Source organism: Phaseolus vulgaris, chromosome 5 (genome assembly GCF_051622355.1).
Source record: "Phaseolus vulgaris cultivar YP4 chromosome 5, ASM5162235v1, whole genome shotgun sequence".
Lineage (NCBI taxonomy): Eukaryota > Viridiplantae > Streptophyta > Magnoliopsida > Fabales > Fabaceae > Phaseolus > Phaseolus vulgaris.
This window is the reverse complement of record NC_143502.1, coordinates 5906666-5925141: the sequence shown is the minus strand read 5'-3', so window position 1 is coordinate 5925141 and position 18476 is coordinate 5906666. Positions and strand designations below refer to the sequence as shown.

General features: G+C 35.6%; 2 protein-coding genes across 2 annotated transcripts; both read left to right on the top strand.

Moving 5' to 3' along the window:
* Positions 1-348: 348 nt before the first annotated feature.
* Positions 349-2581, top strand: ZIP1 (zinc transporter 1 precursor). The gene is made up of 3 exons (XM_068643260.2): positions 349-1121; positions 1411-1560; positions 2052-2581. The coding sequence occupies exons 1-3, from the start codon at positions 498-500 to the stop codon at positions 2355-2357; spliced, it is 1080 nt and encodes a 359-aa protein (XP_068499361.1). The 5' UTR covers positions 349-497; the 3' UTR covers positions 2358-2581.
* Positions 2582-15336: 12755 nt separating this feature from the next.
* Positions 15337-17845, top strand: LOC137834978 (Carbohydrate-binding X8 domain superfamily protein). The gene is made up of 3 exons (XM_068643259.2): positions 15337-16001; positions 16325-17332; positions 17537-17845. The coding sequence occupies exons 1-3, from the start codon at positions 15914-15916 to the stop codon at positions 17566-17568; spliced, it is 1128 nt and encodes a 375-aa protein (XP_068499360.1). The 5' UTR covers positions 15337-15913; the 3' UTR covers positions 17569-17845.
* Positions 17846-18476: the final 631 nt, after the last annotated feature.

Sequence of the window (18476 nt, the reverse complement as noted above, 5' to 3'; positions counted from 1 at the left end):
TCCTTTCAATAAAACATGTAAAATTGAGGATAAGATAAAATTTTGATTTTTTTTTAAATAAGGGAGCATCAAATGTCTCAATTTGAAATAGGAGGACCAAAGTCGTTAATTTTATAAAATAGAAAAAAAATGTGTTTATGCAGTCAAAATGAGTCTTTTTTTTATAATTTGACTTAATTACTTAACATAGAAAATCCTTGTGTGGTCTATGGAAGAAGAAAAAAAGAGTGTTCACCAGATTTATGGTTGAATATGGTGTCATTGGTTGTTTAAGATGCTCACGTTTTGAGCCTCTCAGAGTGGCTTTTATTTTCTCCCCTTTTGTCTTTTATATATATGTTCAATCTTAGATCTCATCATATTAATGTACAAACTTCACTTTTCCTTCTTTTAAATAACAATCATTAAAACATCTCAAAGACTCATACACCTAGCACCACTACTTCTTACACTACCTTCTCTCTTCCTTCACTTGTTACAATCCCAATTTCCTTCAAATGATAAACTTTGAAGCTTCTTCAAACACCATCTCAAACTTGTTCTTTGTCCCATTTGTGCTTCTCTTGCCAACCCTGGCCTTAGGAGATTGCACATGTGACACGGATGAGGCCAAAAGGAGTGACTCAAGTGAAATGCTCCACTACAAACTTGGCTCGATTGCTTCTGTGCTTGTTGCTGGGGCCCTTGGGGTGAGTCTCCCATTGCTGAGCAGAAGAATCCCTACTCTTAATCCCAAGAATGACATATTCTTCATGGTTAAGGCCTTTGCTGCAGGGGTGATTCTTGCAACAGGGTTTGTCCACATACTTCCTGATGCTTATGAAAGCTTGACTTCACCTTGCCTTAAGGATAATCCATGGGGCAAGTTCCCCTTCACTGGATTTGTTGCCATGATGTCCTCAATAGGTACCTTAATGGTGGACTCATTTGCCACAGGGTTCTACCACAGACAACATTTTAATCCCTCAAAGCAGGTTCCTGCTGATGAGGAAATCGGAGATGAACATGCTGGTCACATACATGTTCACACTCATGCCACACATGGCCATGCTCATGGATCAGCTGTGTCCTCTGAGGATGCAGAAACATCTGAACTAATTAGGCAGCGCATCATATCACAAGTAAGATCAATTAGTACATGTTTGAAAGTAAACTTTAACTTGATTTAGTTTTCATTTTATAAACTGATGAGTTTTGCAAAGGTAACTCTCTTTTCTTTCATTTCAAACTACAAGCTTGGAAACAAACTCAATTCACAATAGGATTGAACTGAAAAAAAAACAAATAAGAGCACCAAAACATGTTCTAAGTTGTTGATACGCAACCTGTTTTTTTTATATATATATGTTGGATTTGGAGTGTTTTGTGGTAGAAGTATTGTTGAGTTTAAATTATTGAATTGTGTTCCAGGTGTTGGAGATAGGAATTGTGGTCCACTCAGTGATAATTGGAATATCATTGGGAACTGCAGGGAGCATTGATACCATAAAGCCTCTTCTGGTGGCCCTTTCTTTCCATCAATTTTTTGAGGGGATGGGTCTTGGTGGCTGCATATCTCAGGTATTGCAATTGGCTTCATATAGTTTCATAAATCTTACATGCTCCTTATAAAATCATTAAGACCCTCTTTTCATCTTCAATGAACAAAATTTCCAATCTCTTCCTTGTGTTATCAAATCATTCATAGGGTTTAGGAAAAGAAACACCTAAAAGACTAAGCTGAATGGATTAACTAATATGAACAAATTTGAAGCAGAAGAGAAAAGTGGTTTCTTTTGAGTTTGGAAGCAGAAGGGGTTGTAAAATGTTGCCATGATGACAACATCCTCATATTTTCATCTAACCTTTTTACTTAGAAGAAAAAGACAAAGACCAAACAGTCACAGGTAAACTAAAGACATGCTTTTAACTGATTATAACATTAAACTATTCACAAAAGCTTTAAAGTTGGTTCCTAGGTTCATAAAGAAGAGAAAAAAAATACCTGATCTATATGTTATTATACACACCCTTCTAATGAATGTTAAATAAAGCTAAATTAATTGTGACAGGCAGAGTTTGAATCCAAGTCTACAGCAATTATGGCAACTTTTTTCTCCCTAACAACCCCAATTGGTATAGCAATTGGAATGGGGGTGTCAAGTGCTTATAAAGAGAATAGCCCTACTGCTTTAACTGTTGAAGGGGTGTTCAATTCTGCTTCTGCTGGGATTTTGATTTACATGGCACTGGTTGATCTTTTAGCAGCAGATTTTATGAACCCAAGATTGCAGAAAAATTTGAAGCTCCAACTAGGGGCAAATATATCCCTTCTTTTAGGCTCAGGTTGCATGTCACTATTGGCCAAATGGGCTTAAAAGGTTTTGGTTTTTCATTAATTACTTTCAATTCCTCAGCTAAAATTCATATACCTATCTCTTTTCTCTTTAAATGTGTTTGTTTTCATATTCTATTTAACAATGTGGCACACCGAATATGCACCACAACAAGTGCAGTTACAAATAGAGAAGTGTTGTTTATAAGCTTTACGGAGCTTTTATATTAGAAATATAAAGTATTGAATGCTTTTCGTATCCTTCAATCATTGACCACCAAGAACAAAAAAACATACAATATCTATTAAGTATTCAAAGTATAATACGATTTTTTTAAGAATCTAGTAAACTACACAGTGAAAATGACATTTGTGGCTTAGTAATATAAATGTAATTTTTTTTTCATAACTACATTATTTAAAATAGCATAACTTACAACAACATCAAAAGTTTTAAAATTCATTTAAGTAAAAAAAAAACTATTATTTTTAAATGGTATTAAATATAATCAGGTGATATAAAATTGTGATTAGAAATATTTTAATATTTTTCTGCAATCAATAAACTAATCATTTCTGGGTGAGGGCACCAGAGACTATCTAGTTTGTCCGAGGTTGTACACTTTTAATTAAATTAGACCTCATAGTACTATAAATAATAATTGCTTCACTTAAAGATATCGTTACAATTATATACGTAAGTTTGTTAGTAATTAAAATAGTACTTTTAAAAAAAATAAGATAATAAGATTTATGAAAAAAATTAAAGAAAATTTTATTTTAAAAGAATGTATTACAGAAAAAAAAACAGAAATTTATGTATTTTACTTAAAATTGTTTAGAAAAACACAAATAAATACATCTTTTTATAATATATAGATGAGTCTTATGAATTTTTCATGCAAATTTTTTTTTATAAATAGATTATATAAGATTAAATTAGATTTAAAATCTAACTTTTTAATAAAATATTAAATTTATTTAAGATTTGAAAAAATCTTGAATATAATAAATTTGTACTAACTAAAAAAATTATAAACAAATAATATTGGAGTGGAATAAAAGGAATAACAATGATTGCGTAGATGCAGTGGTTGGTCAGAGTTGAAGCACTGAGGAGAAGAAGTTGTAATAAGCACCCCTCATTCAAATATGAGATGCATGTAAAAATGGTTGATGTCCCTGTTGTTGAGCCACTTTGCTGCAAAATTGATCACAGGCTTAATCCATGATTTGACCATGGAATTTCCCTTGTGCTTATTCTTTGTCATCTTCTTTGGTGTAGGAAACTATTTAATGCAAAAGGACCATATATGTTGTTCCATTTCACAGCCTTTGAGGGTCAAAAACTTGGTCCCTTCCAATGTTCTTCTCATTATGCTTATGTTATTAGAGATCTTTATAAAAGTACTTGACTTCAATTTTTGTCCCTACAATTGGAATATCTTAGGGAGGCATCTATCTAGGAGAATACCATGCTGTCTCTCAACTCCTGCATTTCTATTCATGTATGACAACCCAAATAATAATAATAATAACATTGGAGACTTTTATTAATGAATCACGTCATTTTTAGTTTAAAAGTGGATTTTAAATAATTGACTAGCAATTTTAATTTATTTTTCTGTTTTTTAATTTTTTTAGACAATTACTTATGAAAGTATATATATCTCTATATTTAATCACATAATTATAACATTTATATTTATATGGACAATTTGATTTTCAGTTAATAAAAGTTGACCTAAGAAACTAAAGAGACAGAGAAAACATTAAGTAAAAAAAAAGAAATAAAAGATTATTGCAAAGTCAGTTCCGTTAATTATCAGTGTGTGCGTGCTCTTAAAGAAATTAGTGTTTTACAATTGCATTCTTAATTTAGAAAGTGTCACTTTTTATATAAACTTCCAACAATTTCCAATGACTTCCCCTTCATATTTATTAGTGACTTTAATTGTTTTAGTATGTGTGTCACGGGTCTTCTTAATGCTCACATATGTGCTTTCGATAATTATTTGTTTTCTCATTCTTCCATATATATTTATATGCAAAATGCATGTTTAATATAATATGAACTTTATAAAGGTTTCAATAAAATATATATATCCTTCTTCTTCTTTTGTTAATTGTCCTGGAATGTCAATCTAATTATTTCTTATCACATCATTGTCTTCTTCTAACTTGTTTCTAAAGATCCATCTTGTTCCAACCACACTTTGTTTAAATAAAATGAGGCACCAAAGTCTGAGTTCTCCTATGGCTGGAATTCAATCTTCGTCTGCCAAAACTTTCTCTATATTATTTATTTCTACTTGAGAGACCAAGGCTATAGTAGCTTCATCTCTAAAAGATTATATGTTTCTTACGCTTTCTTCCTTTCTCTTGAGATTTCATCTTGAGGATGAGATGAAACATATATCCACTCCTTTTGAAGGGTTTGACAAATCTGTGGACCTTTACTTGAAACTTCAGCTACGTGTGACTCTTTAGTTTCGTCTGATGATTTTCTTTTGTATGTCTTGTCAATGCAAAGATATACAAAGTTTAGGTAAATATCTAATAGTCTCCTATCAGTTTAAGAGAAATTGTCAAACTTTACATTTACGGTTTCTTCTATGATCAAGGTATGAGAGTTATACACTCTATAAGCCTTGAACTATTGGAGTAACCAAGAAATGTTCATTTATCTACCTTGGAGTCAAATTTATCAATTTGGTCCTTGGTATTAAGGATGTAACAAGAATAGCCACAAGCATGAAAGTATGCAATGTTGGGTTTTCTTTTTGTTAACGGAGTGCATATAAAGCTTCCTTAAACTTTATAAATATAGTAGATATATCCTTCTTTCTGTATTCAGTAATATTGCAATAATACAAGGGTTTTCTTTTCTCTCTTCTTGCACCCATCTCTTTCTGCTTTCATTACATGGTATACAAAGCCTTTTTTTTCCAGCCATGTCTTCTTCATCCTCTTCCACCTCTGCTCCAATCGTGTCTTCCCTCCCATCTCCCGTTCAGTTTCACACTTTTTCCAATGCCCTTTCTCTCAAATTAACGGATGATAATTTTCTGGTTTGGAGCCAACAAATTCTTGCTCAGGTAGAGGGACTCAACCTTCTTTCGTTCTTGGAATCTCCCCTCACCCCTTCTCGGTTTCTGTTTGGCACCACCGTCAACCCTGCCTTTCTTCTTCACAAGCAACGAGATAATTTGCTTGTTGCTTGGCTTCTTGCTTCTATGTCCCCTTCAATTCTTACACAAATGGTTGGATTACGATCTGCTTATCTCATATGGGACAAGTTAAACGTCTACTACGCTTCCCACACTCGTGCCAAAATTCGAAAACTCAAGCTCCTGCTCAAAACCCCTAAACGTGACCGCTCCATCTTTGCCTACCTTATTGATGTCAAGAAAGTGGTGGACTCTCTTGCTGCCACTGGTTCTGCTATCACGGCTGAAGACCACATCGATGTTGTCTTGGATGGTCTTCCTGAAGAGTATGATGCTTTTATCACGTCCATTACCTCACGGCTTGATCCCTACACCATTGAGGATATTGAGTTTCTGTTTTTTGCTCAAGAAGAACGGTTCGAGAAACACCAGTCTCTTGAGAACTCTCTTGCCCAAGCTAATGTTGCTTACAACAACTGGACCCCTTCACCTTCCTCCACTTCTGCTTTTCGTGGCCATAACGTGCGTGATGGTCGCGGGTTCTTCAGGTCCCATACCAACACCAAAAGGTATCAATCTCCTCGTGGCCCACACCCTCCCTGGACTGATCAATCTTCTTCCACCGCTCCTGCCCGAGTCCAATGTCAGCTCTGCTTCAAATATGGTCACACGACTCTCACTTGCTGGACTCGTTCTGATATCAAGGGGCCTTCACAGATTTCTGCTAATGCAACCTTCTTTTCGTCGTCTTCAAATCCTGATCATTCTGAACCTTCCATCTTGGGCACTCCTTCAACTGTTCAAGATCCCTTGTGGTATCCCGACACTGGTGTCACCCATCACATAACCCATGACCCTTGTGTTTTCTCCTCCACCAACACGTACACTAGTAATGAATTTGTTCAACTCGGTAATGGTTCAGGTATGCCCATTCGTGACTTTGGATCTGCCTTTCTTTCTTCCTCCAACTCCTTTCACTCTTTCAAACTACATAATCTTCTTCATGTGCCTTCTGTTAATAAAAATCTTATCAGTGTCTCACAGTTTGCCCGTGATAATGGGGTGTTTTTTGAATTCTTTGTTGATCACTATTTTGTCAAAAATCAGGTTACAAGAGAGACTCTTCTCCAAGGAAAAATTCATGATGGTCTTTATGTTTTTCCACATTTACAACAATCTATGCCACCCTCTGTTCATATGCACCCTGCTGTTCATACTGCTTCTACTAGTTCTTTGCTGAACAATTATGATATTTGGCACCAACGTCTTGGACATGCTTCATCTCGTGTTGTTCATCATATTATGCATTTACAGAATATTATCTATAATAAAAATGTTGCTTTCTGTGATGCCTGCACTAAATCTAAAGCCCACCAATTACCTTTTTCTCGCTCTTTAACTTCTTACAATGCACCGTTACAACTTGTTTTTGTTGATATATGGGGTCCCTCACATACTCCCTCCACAAATGGTTCGTTATATTACATTGCTTTTCTTGATGCCTTCTCTCAGTTTACTTGGTTCTATCTTCTTCACTCTAAATCTAAAGTTACTGTTGTCTTTTTATAGTTTAAATTGTTTGCTGAAAAACAAACTGGGTTTTCTATCAAAGCTCTTCAAAGTGATAATGCAAAAGAATTTCTTGCTTTAACAAAGACATTGCGTTGTTTTGGTATTGATCACCGTCTCACTTGCCCACACACACACCAACAAAATGGTTTTGTAGAAAGAAAACATCGTCTCATTGTTGAAACTGGTCTTGCTCTTCTTGCTAGTGCTTCTCTTCCTCTCACTTATTAGGCTGAAGCGTTTACCTCTGTTGTTCACATTATCAACATTTTACCTACTCTTGTTTTAAATGATCTTAGTCCCTATGAAACGCTTTTTGCTATTAAACCTAACTATAAGTTTCTTAAAGCTTTTGGGTGTGCCTGTTATCCTCTGATGCGCCCTTATAACCAACACAAATTTGATTTTCATTCCTCCTTATGTCTGTTTCTTGGCTACGATCCTCACAGGAGAGGTTACCTTTGCCTCACTACTAGTGGTAAACTTCATGTTTCATGCAATGTTTTATTTAATGAGTCTTTGTTTCCTTATTCTCTCTCAGCTAACCTTTTTCTTCATCATTCCACTTCTGATATTTATGATTTTTTTGTTTCTTCTACTGCACCTCTCACTGTTGTTTCCATTCCTCATGCCACTACTCCCGCTCCTCATACCTCCATCCCCACTTCCCCACGTCTCACGGAGTCCCCTCTACCTTCGATTCCATCTCCTGTCTTCCCTACCGAGCCTCCTCTTGCACCAACTACTAACACTCATCTCATGCTCACTCATGCCAAAGCAGGTATTTCCAAAGCTAAATTATTTCATACCTCCATTTCTCATGATATTTCTGAACCTTCTAATTATAAACAAGCCATGGCTAATCCACTTTGGTTTCGTGCCATGCAAACTGAGTATGATGCTCTCCTTCACAACAACATGTGGACATTGACTTCGCTGCCTCCCAACGCTAATCTGGTTGGATGCAAGTGGGTTTTCAAGAGAAAGTTCAACGCTGATGGTTCTCTTGAACGGTACAAAGCCCGTCTTGTCGCCAAAGGATTCCACCAACGTGAAGGCCTTGACTTTTCTGACACCTTCAGTCCGGTTATCAAGCAAACCACCATTCGTATTGTGCTTACCATTGCTCTCTCTTCATGTTGGCCCATTCACCAGCTTGACATCAACAATGTCTTCCTGCATGGTGAGCTTAATTCACCGGTTTACATGCAACAACCTCCGGGATTTTCTTTCAACAATTCATCTCAAGTCTGTTGTTTACACAAAGCCATCTATGGTCTTAAACAAGCACCACACTCTTGGTTCTAGAAACTGTCTCTCACTCTTCTCAATATGGGTTTCCTACCTTCCAAGAGTGATACTTCCCTATTCACCCGTTTCACTACTACTGCAACATTGTTTATTCTCATCTATGTTGATGACATCTTGGTAACTAGTAGTTCGCATACCTTGGTGCAACAGTTTATCACACAACTCAGCTTTCACTTTGCCCTAAAGGATCTCGGTCGTTTGCACTACTTTTTAGGAGTTGAAGTCACCTGGCATGCCAATACTTCCCTGCATCTCTCTCAGTCAAAATACATTCGTCATCTATTACACCGCATCGATATGCTCCATGTTAAACCTCAACCCACACCCATGGTTTCTTCCCTTCGCCTTACTGTTGATGGCTCCACATCGGTTGAGGATCCTACGTTTTTTCGCTCTATCGTGGGTGCCTTACAATACGTTACCATCACTAGACCAGAATTGTCCTTTGTTGTCAACCGTTTTTGCCAATATATGCACCAACCTCAGCAGTCTCACTGGAAAGCTGTGAAACGAATTCTTCGCTACCTAGCTGGCACCTCGTCTCATGGTCTTCATCTTTGTTCTTCTCTGTCGTACTCCATCATGGGCTTTAGCGACTCTAACTGGGCTACTAACTTAGATGACCGCAAATCCACAACCAGTTACTGTATCTTCCTTGGCCTCAATCCAATTTCGTGGGTTTCAAAGAAGCAGAAAGTTGTTTCACGCAGCAGCACAAAGGCGGAATATAGGAGTGTTGCTACTGCCTTAACTGATATGATCTGGATTCAATCCCTTCTGAATGAGTTGCGGATCAGTTCCACTACACCACGTCTATACTGTGACAACTTGAGTGATGTTCAACTAGCTGCAAACCCCATCATGCATTCTAGGTCTAAACATTTTGAATTAGACCTTCATTTTGTCAGGGATCACGTACTTGCTAAGAGTCTCACTCTCATTCACTTACCATCTCAATTTCAAGTTGCAGACATTTTAACTAAGCCTATTTTTGGCTCTCCCTTTCACTCCTTCAGGTGTAAACTTAGGGTGTTTGATAAATCCTCCCACCTAAGTTTACAGGGGCTGTTAACGGAGTGCATATAAAACTTCCTTAAACTCTATAAATATAGTAGATATATCATTCTTTCTATATTCAGTAATATTGCAATAATACAAGGATTTTCTTTTCTCTCTTCTTCCTCCCATCTCTCTCTGCTTTCATTACACATTGGATACTTTTATTAATGAATCACATCACTTTTAGTTTAAAAGTGGATTTAATAATTGACTAGCAATTTTAATTTATTTTTCTGTTTTTTAATTATTTTAGACAATTACTTATGGAAATATATATCTCTATATTTAATCACATAATTATAACATTTATATTTATATGAACAATTTGATTTTCAGTCCTAAGAAAGTAAAGAGACAGAGAAAACATTAAGTAAAAAAAAAGAAATAAAAGATTATTGCAAAGTTAGTTCCGTTAATTATGATTGAGTGTGTGCGCTCTTAAAAGAAATTAGTGTTTTACAATTGCATTCTTAATTTAGAAAGTGCCACTTTTTATATAAACTTCCAACAATTTCCAATGACTTCCCCTTCATATTTATTAGTGACTTTAATTGTTTTAGTATGTGTGTCACGGGTCTTCTTAATGCTCACATATGTGCTTTCGATAATTATTTGTTTTCTCATTCTTCCATATATATTTATATGCAAAATGCATGTTTAATATAATATGAACTTTATAAAGGTTTCAATAAAATACTATAAGCCTATTACAAAGTGGACTTTAAGCCTAACTCAACCCCATAAAACCGGCTTATAGGGTTGAGGTTTGCACCCACTTATATACAATGAAAGGCTCTAATCTCTAGTCGATGTGAGATCTCCAACACACCCCCTCACGCCGAGACTACCAACTCGTGCGTGGGACTATATATTATGGGTGGTCCGATAGCGGCCCGATAGCGGGTGGCACGATAGGCCCAACACAAACAATCGCTAGGATATAGGCTCGAAATGGCTCTGATACCATATTACGAAGTGGACTTTAAGCCTAACTCAACCCCATAAAACCGGCTCATGAGGTTGAGGTTTGCACCCACTTATATACAATGAAAGGCTCTAATCTCTAGTGGATGTGGGATCTCCAACATATTACAAAGTGGACTTTAAGCTTAACTCAACCCCATAAAACCGGCTCATAGGATTAAGGTTTGCACCCACTTATATACAATGAAAGGCTCTAATCTCTAGTCGATGTGGGATCTCCAACACACCCCCCTCACGCCGAGACTGTCAACTCGTGCGTGGGACTATATATTTTGGGTGGTCCGATAGCGGCCCGATAGCGGGTGGCACGATAGGCCCAACAAATACTCGTTAGGATAGGCTCGAAAATGGCTCTGATACCATATTACGAAGTGGACTTTAAGCCTAACTCAACCCCATAAAACCGGCTCAATGGGGTGAGGTTTGCACCCACTTATATACAATGAAAGATTCTAATCTTTAGTCGATGTGGGATCTCCAACATATATATCCTTTTTTTTTAATTGTAGTCCCGGAATGTCAATCTAGCCTTATTTCTTATCACATCATTGTCTTCTTCAAACTTGTTTCTAAAGATCCATCTTGTTCCAACCACACTTTGTTCAAATAAAAGGAGGCACCAAAGTCTGAACCAAAGTCTGAGTTCTTCCCATGGCTGGAATTTAATCTTCGTCGGCCAAAACTTTCTCTATATTATTTATTTCTACTTGAGAGGCCAAGGCTATAGTAGCTTCATCTCTAAAAGATTATATGTTTCTTACGCTTTCTTCCTTTCTCTTGATATTTGATCTTGAGGATAAGATGAAACATATATCCACTCCTTTTGAAGGGTTTGACAAATCTGATGGACCTTTACTTGAAACTTCAGCTACGTGTGACTCTTTTGTTTCGTCTGATGATTTTCTTTTGTATGTCTTGTCAATGCAAAGATATACAAAGTTTAGGTAAATATCTGATAGTCTCCTATCATTTTAAGAGAAATCAACAAACTTTACATTTACGGTTTCGTCTATGATCAAGGTATGAGAGTTATACACTCTATAAGCCTTGGACTATCGGAGTAACCAAGAAATGTTCCTTTATCTACCTTGGAGTCAAATTTATCAATTTGGTCCTTGGGATTAAGGATGTAACAAGAATAGCCACAAGCATGAAAGTATGCAATGTTGGGTTTTCTTTTCAATGGGAGTGTTTTCAAACATGGGTCTGGTGAGTATTATGTTTTGTACATAACATGCAATGTTAAAAGCCTTTAAGTCATAAGTGCTTTCGTAAGGAGTTTTCATAGAGTATGACCATCACTTGGAGAGTTTTATTCTTCCTTTCCAAAACCATATTTTGTTGATGAGTTCTTGGTGAAGAGAAATTGTGGTATATATCATTTACCTCACAGAACTTCTGAATTTTTCCATTTTCAAACTCAGTTCCATGATTACTTTTGATGCTTGAGACACACAAAAAAACCTTGTTATGTCTCTACTTGTTTGCAAAATACGTCAAACACATGGAAAGTGATGTAATTCTAGCTTGATTTGCATTGTTTCTTTTATGTTTAATTCTTTGTTGCAGAAAGTGGAGCAGATTTGTGACTTCAATAGCTGAAGTTGAACCGTGGATGAAGGAGAAATTAAATAGGGAAAATATGCTTAGAAGATGTGAGGCAAACTTCTAAGATGATCCTTGCTAAAACACTCATATAGTGCTAATTAGGAGGGAGCTAAGAGACAAATTGAGACAAAATTTGTGCAACAATTCATTAGTCAATCAAAGTTGAAAAATACATGAGTTGAGCACCTCTATTTATAGCCTAAATGGTGCCAAAAATTTGAAAATATTCTTCACTCATAACTTTACAAATAGCACTCTATAATTGGAGCAAATCCTCTCCATTCATGGAGTGACAAGTGGTGGCTTGTGAGTGGAGAGGATTTCTCTCCATTGAGGTGCAACCATGTGGCAGTCACACTTTCAATGTTAGATGTCCAATTGGCCCTTCATACTTCCCTTGCTATGTAGGTGTTTATGCCTCCTTAGAACGCACTACAAAAACCCTAGACGGTCTAGAGTTGCAAATGGGCTCAAAGAGGCCCAATTGTCACCCTAGCTAGACTCTCTACCTTCTATTCTAAGGCAATTTCTTCCTGCACCCAATCCATTGTGATTGACACTCGACGAACATTCTAAAATTCAATTGTACCATTGTCATGTTTATTTTGAAAAAGCTTGTAGGGTGCGTTGATACCCTCATACCTTCGCGCAATGGAGGACCTTTGCGCTCCTGGCTTCATCTTTGTTTAAGGGGTCCTTCCACTCAACACTACGCTGTCGGAGAAATGTCAACTAAGATGCGAGGATGCGAATGCTCGTGCGAGAGATGGTGTTGGGTGCGAGAATGGCAGAAACGAACTTGGATGTGTGACTGGGTGCAGAAATCACTAAACCCTAATTTCATTTTCATTAAGGGTAATTCGGTACTTTCACAAATGCAATTGGGTGAAGGCCCAATTTGATTGGGTGTAGGGAGAATCAGCCCTATTCTAATAGGCACAATACATGGCCCAAAAATAAGCCCAAGTAAGACCCAAATAAAATCCTACAATATTCTTTACAATTTTGTAAGACTAGGAAAATTGGAAGAAAAGTTAAAAATTAATTCTCTATAAAAATAGAGTTTCCATTTTTCTAGTCATGACCCTAGTTAAAGGTCCAATATGTGTCATTCCGGATGGTCCTCCATCAAACAGTCTCATTCTTGTAGGAAAAAAAGAATACCAAAGTGAATCTAAAATAATCATATTTTTTACTAGACCATATTTCTTTCCTTCCAAACTAAGTTCTTGTAGGAAATAGATTTATATGCAAAAGCTTTAGAGGTCTGGCAGTGGAAACATGGTTCTTAGGTTTGAAATATTTTTTCAATTCTTTCCTTTTTTGCATGGTTCACAAAAGAGTTTTTTCATAAAATAATTTACAATCCTCTTACGAGATTTTTCTTAAAAAGCTTTGAAAAATGTATTTTAAGTTTCAAATGCCTTACATTTTTTAACTTTTTTTTTTCAAATGGTAAAAATTTCTAAAAGTTTTTTATTAATTTTCTATTAGCAACAACTCATTCCACTACAGAAGTATTTTTAGAATTTAAATTTACATAAATTGATTTAAAAATTAAATAAAAACCTCCACAAAACTGAATATTGAAAATCATTTCATGAATTCAATATTAGCATATATGAACAAGTTGAAGGTCACACAAAGGTTAATATTTTGATAACCATGACATAGATAGACTTTTCCTCTTATATTCTATTTGGACATATGTTTAACTTAGTATGTGTAATAAAATAGAAGTGGTTGTCTCACTTACCATATCTTCAATTAGTCATTTTTTCTAAATTATGTTGTATATTCATATGGGTTTGAAGTAAACCAATTTCATACGAAAATAGTTCTTAAAGAGTTTAATCTGGGAGTACTAACATATAATTAGGAGGCCAATATGTTACTCATGCCATTTTTATAGTAAATTAAGAAAAGGTATAATTAATAGTAAATTCCTCCTTTATACTGTAAATTGATGAAGAAATGGAGTATAAAAAATATCTGATAACAAAATAAAACATTATGCATCTAAATTCGCTCTCAGAAAATAACAGAAATTGACATGAGAGGAAGAAGTTGGCTCTTGAGTCTAGAACAAAATGTTCTGATTCTTCCAATTTGATGATCAAAAGCATCAATAATTTATTGAAGAATAAAAAAATAAAAGAAAAAAAAGAGAGTAAACAAGATAAATGAACCAAAGTATCCAACCCTCACCCATTCACATCACATAGAAAGAAGAACAAAGGTAATCTCAGGCATCTAAATGCTAAGTTATGTATCTAACCACTATCAACATACTTGATGGCTGAAGCAAAGAAAGATGCCAATTAATATTTCTCAAAATGTAATACCTATGTTTTCAGTAATCACAATTTGAAATAAATTCAATTTGGCTCTCTCAAATTAAAAAAAAAAAAAAAAAAAAAAAAAAAAAAAAACAAGTTTCTCAAATTCGAATACATTAATTTTAAATTATTAAGGTAGTATTTTATTAATGTTGAAAGACTAAATTTTTGTTATTTTTTATTTAGAGAGAGAATAAAATGCATATTTATCTCAAATTTAGAAATATAATTAAACCTAAAATATAGGTTAAATTTGTAAAACTATTCCCTTGGGCACTGTAAAGATTATATTTCTTTTTGGGTGAAGAGGAAAGTTTGACAAACCAAAATCAAGGATGAAGAAGAATCACAGATGAGATTCAGATTCCAAACAAAACACTTTTAATTGATTAAACAAAACTCTTTCCCCCCCAGTTACTCTTACAAGAACATGATTCATCTAATGTTACATTTAGTTTTCAAAAACCTCATTATAAAGGTGATCAAATCATATTAGTCCAACTCATATGTCACATCACCAATCTTTCTTTTTGCCTACTAGAGACAATTTTTCTCTTTCCCTTTCCTTAAAAAGATCACCCTCAGATTTTAGGCTCTTAACTTGAGACATTGACACTAATGCAATCCCAGTACATGGTAGCCTAAAGCACACTTTCCCAAAAGCATCTTAACTAGTATATAGAGAGGGAATACCACACCAAAAGAACCCATCACTTCCATTTCTGGTTTGACAAATTTTGATGCACTTTATAAACATATGTTACAACCAAAGTTTTGAAAACAGTAGTACATGATTACAATTTGTCACAACATCAATAGTGTGATTGGTTTTGAAGTTTTGAATTCAGGTTTCAAATATGAAAAAGAATATACATTAATGATACTTGTCTATAAATGTTTGAAATATAAGAAATTGTGACCATGATGTTATCTCAAACCTTGGTTAAACCTTATAAATACATATGCCTGTTCTTTTATGGTTGAATGGCAATTGAGATGTAGCTAATGCCTTCGTGCTTATTGTTATTGACTGACGAATCTCTTCCTCACGCCACAGCAAGAGAAGTGGTAGTGTTTGCATGAGATCTTTGAGTAGAAAGCAAGCAAAAGAAAAAGGGTTTATAAAACCAAAGTTTCATCTTTTCCAATGATGAAGTAAGCATATATACCACCATGAAATGCACTTATAAAAACTCCTTGAAAAGGACATTGTTGAGCCGGTGAGCCAATTCCCATAAAATACTCACATTTGTGACACCTTTTCTGCACTTTTGGCATGCCTTCATGCTCACATCTCCAACCAAGAATGACTGTGCATCAAAGTTGTGTCACCCAAAGAATCAATCTTTATCCCAAACAGAACCCCCTTCTCCACTCTTCCTTTACTCTGCCCAATTCCTGGTGCTGTCCAAGGCCCTGTATTTATATAAAAACCTCACATTGTTCCACCTTTGAGTCTTTAAGTGCACTGCAATTGGAGTGCAACAGTGGAGCCATAATCAGAAGCCTCTTTCTTTACATCCTGAAGCATTGCAGTAACCAAATTGCAAGTGGGGGTCATGGTCATGGAAACAAGAAGAGTGAGAAAGTGTGTTATGATACTTCTCCTCTACCTCACTTTCTCTGCCATTTCTCTCACTCAATGTGGTAAGCCTCATTAACCTCAATAGCTTTCATCCCACTTGTTTTTTCTATCTTTCTTTTCAATGATGTACCATCTTTATCATCCCAATTATTCCAAAATTTTAAATTAATTTCTAGATATAATTACCATGATCTTACATTGTGGATGAGATTATGTAAAGCCATTTGCTTGTTAGAATCCATGTACAGTGTAATGAGTCACAACTCATGATCAAGCAATAAGAGCTAGAATGTATTCAGAACTGCATTATAATACCATTGACATTAAGCAAATATTGAATGGCAACAAGTTAATGGCTCAAAAGCCACTTTACTTCCCTTTACAGATGCAGATAGATCAATAATGAGGGTATTGAGAGGCCCTAAAGATAAAAGAAATTCAACCAACAAAAACCCAAAGAAGTTGAAAACAGTTAAGCATTTAGATGAGAATCCAACCATTTTCTCATCAAATGTAGAACCCTATAGTCTTAGCTCCCCATTCTCTTTGCCCCCTTATGACTCACTGGCTCCAATCCCACTCCCAGAAAACAGCCCTCCATTTTGTGTGTTCCCACCACCAGGTACTCCTTCCACCACCATGCCTACCCCCACAGGCTTTCAACCCACAATACCATCACCACCTGACTTTTACACCTCACCGGTTCTCCCAACCCAAAACCCACCTCCAAACCCCTTAATCATAACACCAGGCCCACCAGATTCTTTCCCCACACCAACCCCAGAAATTATTCCTGGCCCACCCACTATCACGCCCGGCTCGCCTGAGCCCGTGCTCAATCCTCCCATCATTATCCCAAGCCCACCTGACTCCTCAATGAGCCCACCTGACTCCTCAATGGGCCCACCTTACTTTGAGCCCAGTCCACCCTACTTTGAGCCCACCCCACCTTTCATAATCCCTTCCCCCACAGGTGGCATTAGCCCAGGCCCACCAACCATAATCCCTTCCCCCACAGAAGGCACTCTCCCAAGCCCACCAAGCACTGTGCCATCCCCCAGTGAAGGCACCATCCCTAGCCCAGGTGTGTTTCAGCCACCTGTGGTGTTCCCTCCACCAAGTGTGCCACCACCACCCAACTATGCCCCAAGGACCACCTTGTGGTGTGTGGCTAAGCCCTCAGTCCCAGACCCAATCATCCAAGAGGCCATGAACTATGCTTGCTGGTCAGGAGCAGATTGCACCTCAATTCAGCCCAATGGGCCCTGCTATCAGCCCGACACTGTCTATGCACATGCTTCATATGCTTTCAATAGTTATTGGCAAAGAACTAAAGGTGCTGGAGGCAATTGCGAGTTTGGAGGAACAGCCATGCTAGTTGCTGTTGACCCTAGTGAGTACCAAAATCATAAAACACTGTGTTTTCCTAACTTTCATCATCAAAATGAACGCTTATAGAATGTTTCTGGCATAATTAAGTTCAAATATACTAAAAACATATCATTTTAACACGATTTTTTTTTATGAAATTTTGAGATCGATAAAAAATCTCATTTAAGTATTGCAGTAATGCTACTTTTTGTTTTCTTCTGAGCAGGCTTCGATGGGTGTCACTTCATCTACAACTGATCAATGTTGTCTTTTTTTTTGCCCCAACAGTGCAACTTTTGAATGTTTGAAGAGTGAATACTCTTTCTTTCACAATCTCTCTTTTTTTTTTCCTGTTCTAATAAGTTACATATGTATGCATGCCACAGTGAATTACACGCAAAGATTTTGTATTTTGTAAGTAATATACATTTCCATTTGTAATTTCTAGTCACTGTTTAATTAAATTAACTCCTTGACAGTACCACCAAAAGGATAACCTTATACAAAAAATATGCTTATTATCTTGTATTGATTATTCACCTTTTCTTCTCTATAATGCATAAAAATAACTAACACTACACAACGTGCGATAGTATTTTTTGGGAACTTTATTCATTTGCTCTCTGTCGAATTAATGTTTCTGTTTTTTCACCCGAATATAGCTGTTTAAATTTTTTTTTTGGATAGAACATTGTTCATGTTTACATGTTTGGATTATATAGTGGATTTGAGATGGTTTGTGGAGGAGAGTATAAAGAAATTGAAGTTTTTTAGATAGAATAAAAAATTATAAAAAAATTTATGAAAATTTGTGATTAATTTAATGGGTGTGAATGAAATTATATTTTTTTAATTGATAAAAAAATAAGATTACAAATTTACTTTTATATTTAAAAATAATTGAAAAATAAATTTAATTTATTTATATTATTTTTTGTTGTTTGTAATTAAAACATTATTTGTGGTACTTATTTTGAAAAAAAAATATGAATTATGTCAAATTGTCACAAAATATAGATGAAAAAAATTATTTAATTCAATTAAAAATAAAATTTTAATTGTGTAAAGATAAACAAGTGAGAAATTACAAAATGCAATAAGTTTTAATATGTTCAAAAAGCGAAATTGATTGATAAGTAGTGTGTGTAACAGATATTAAATAGAGT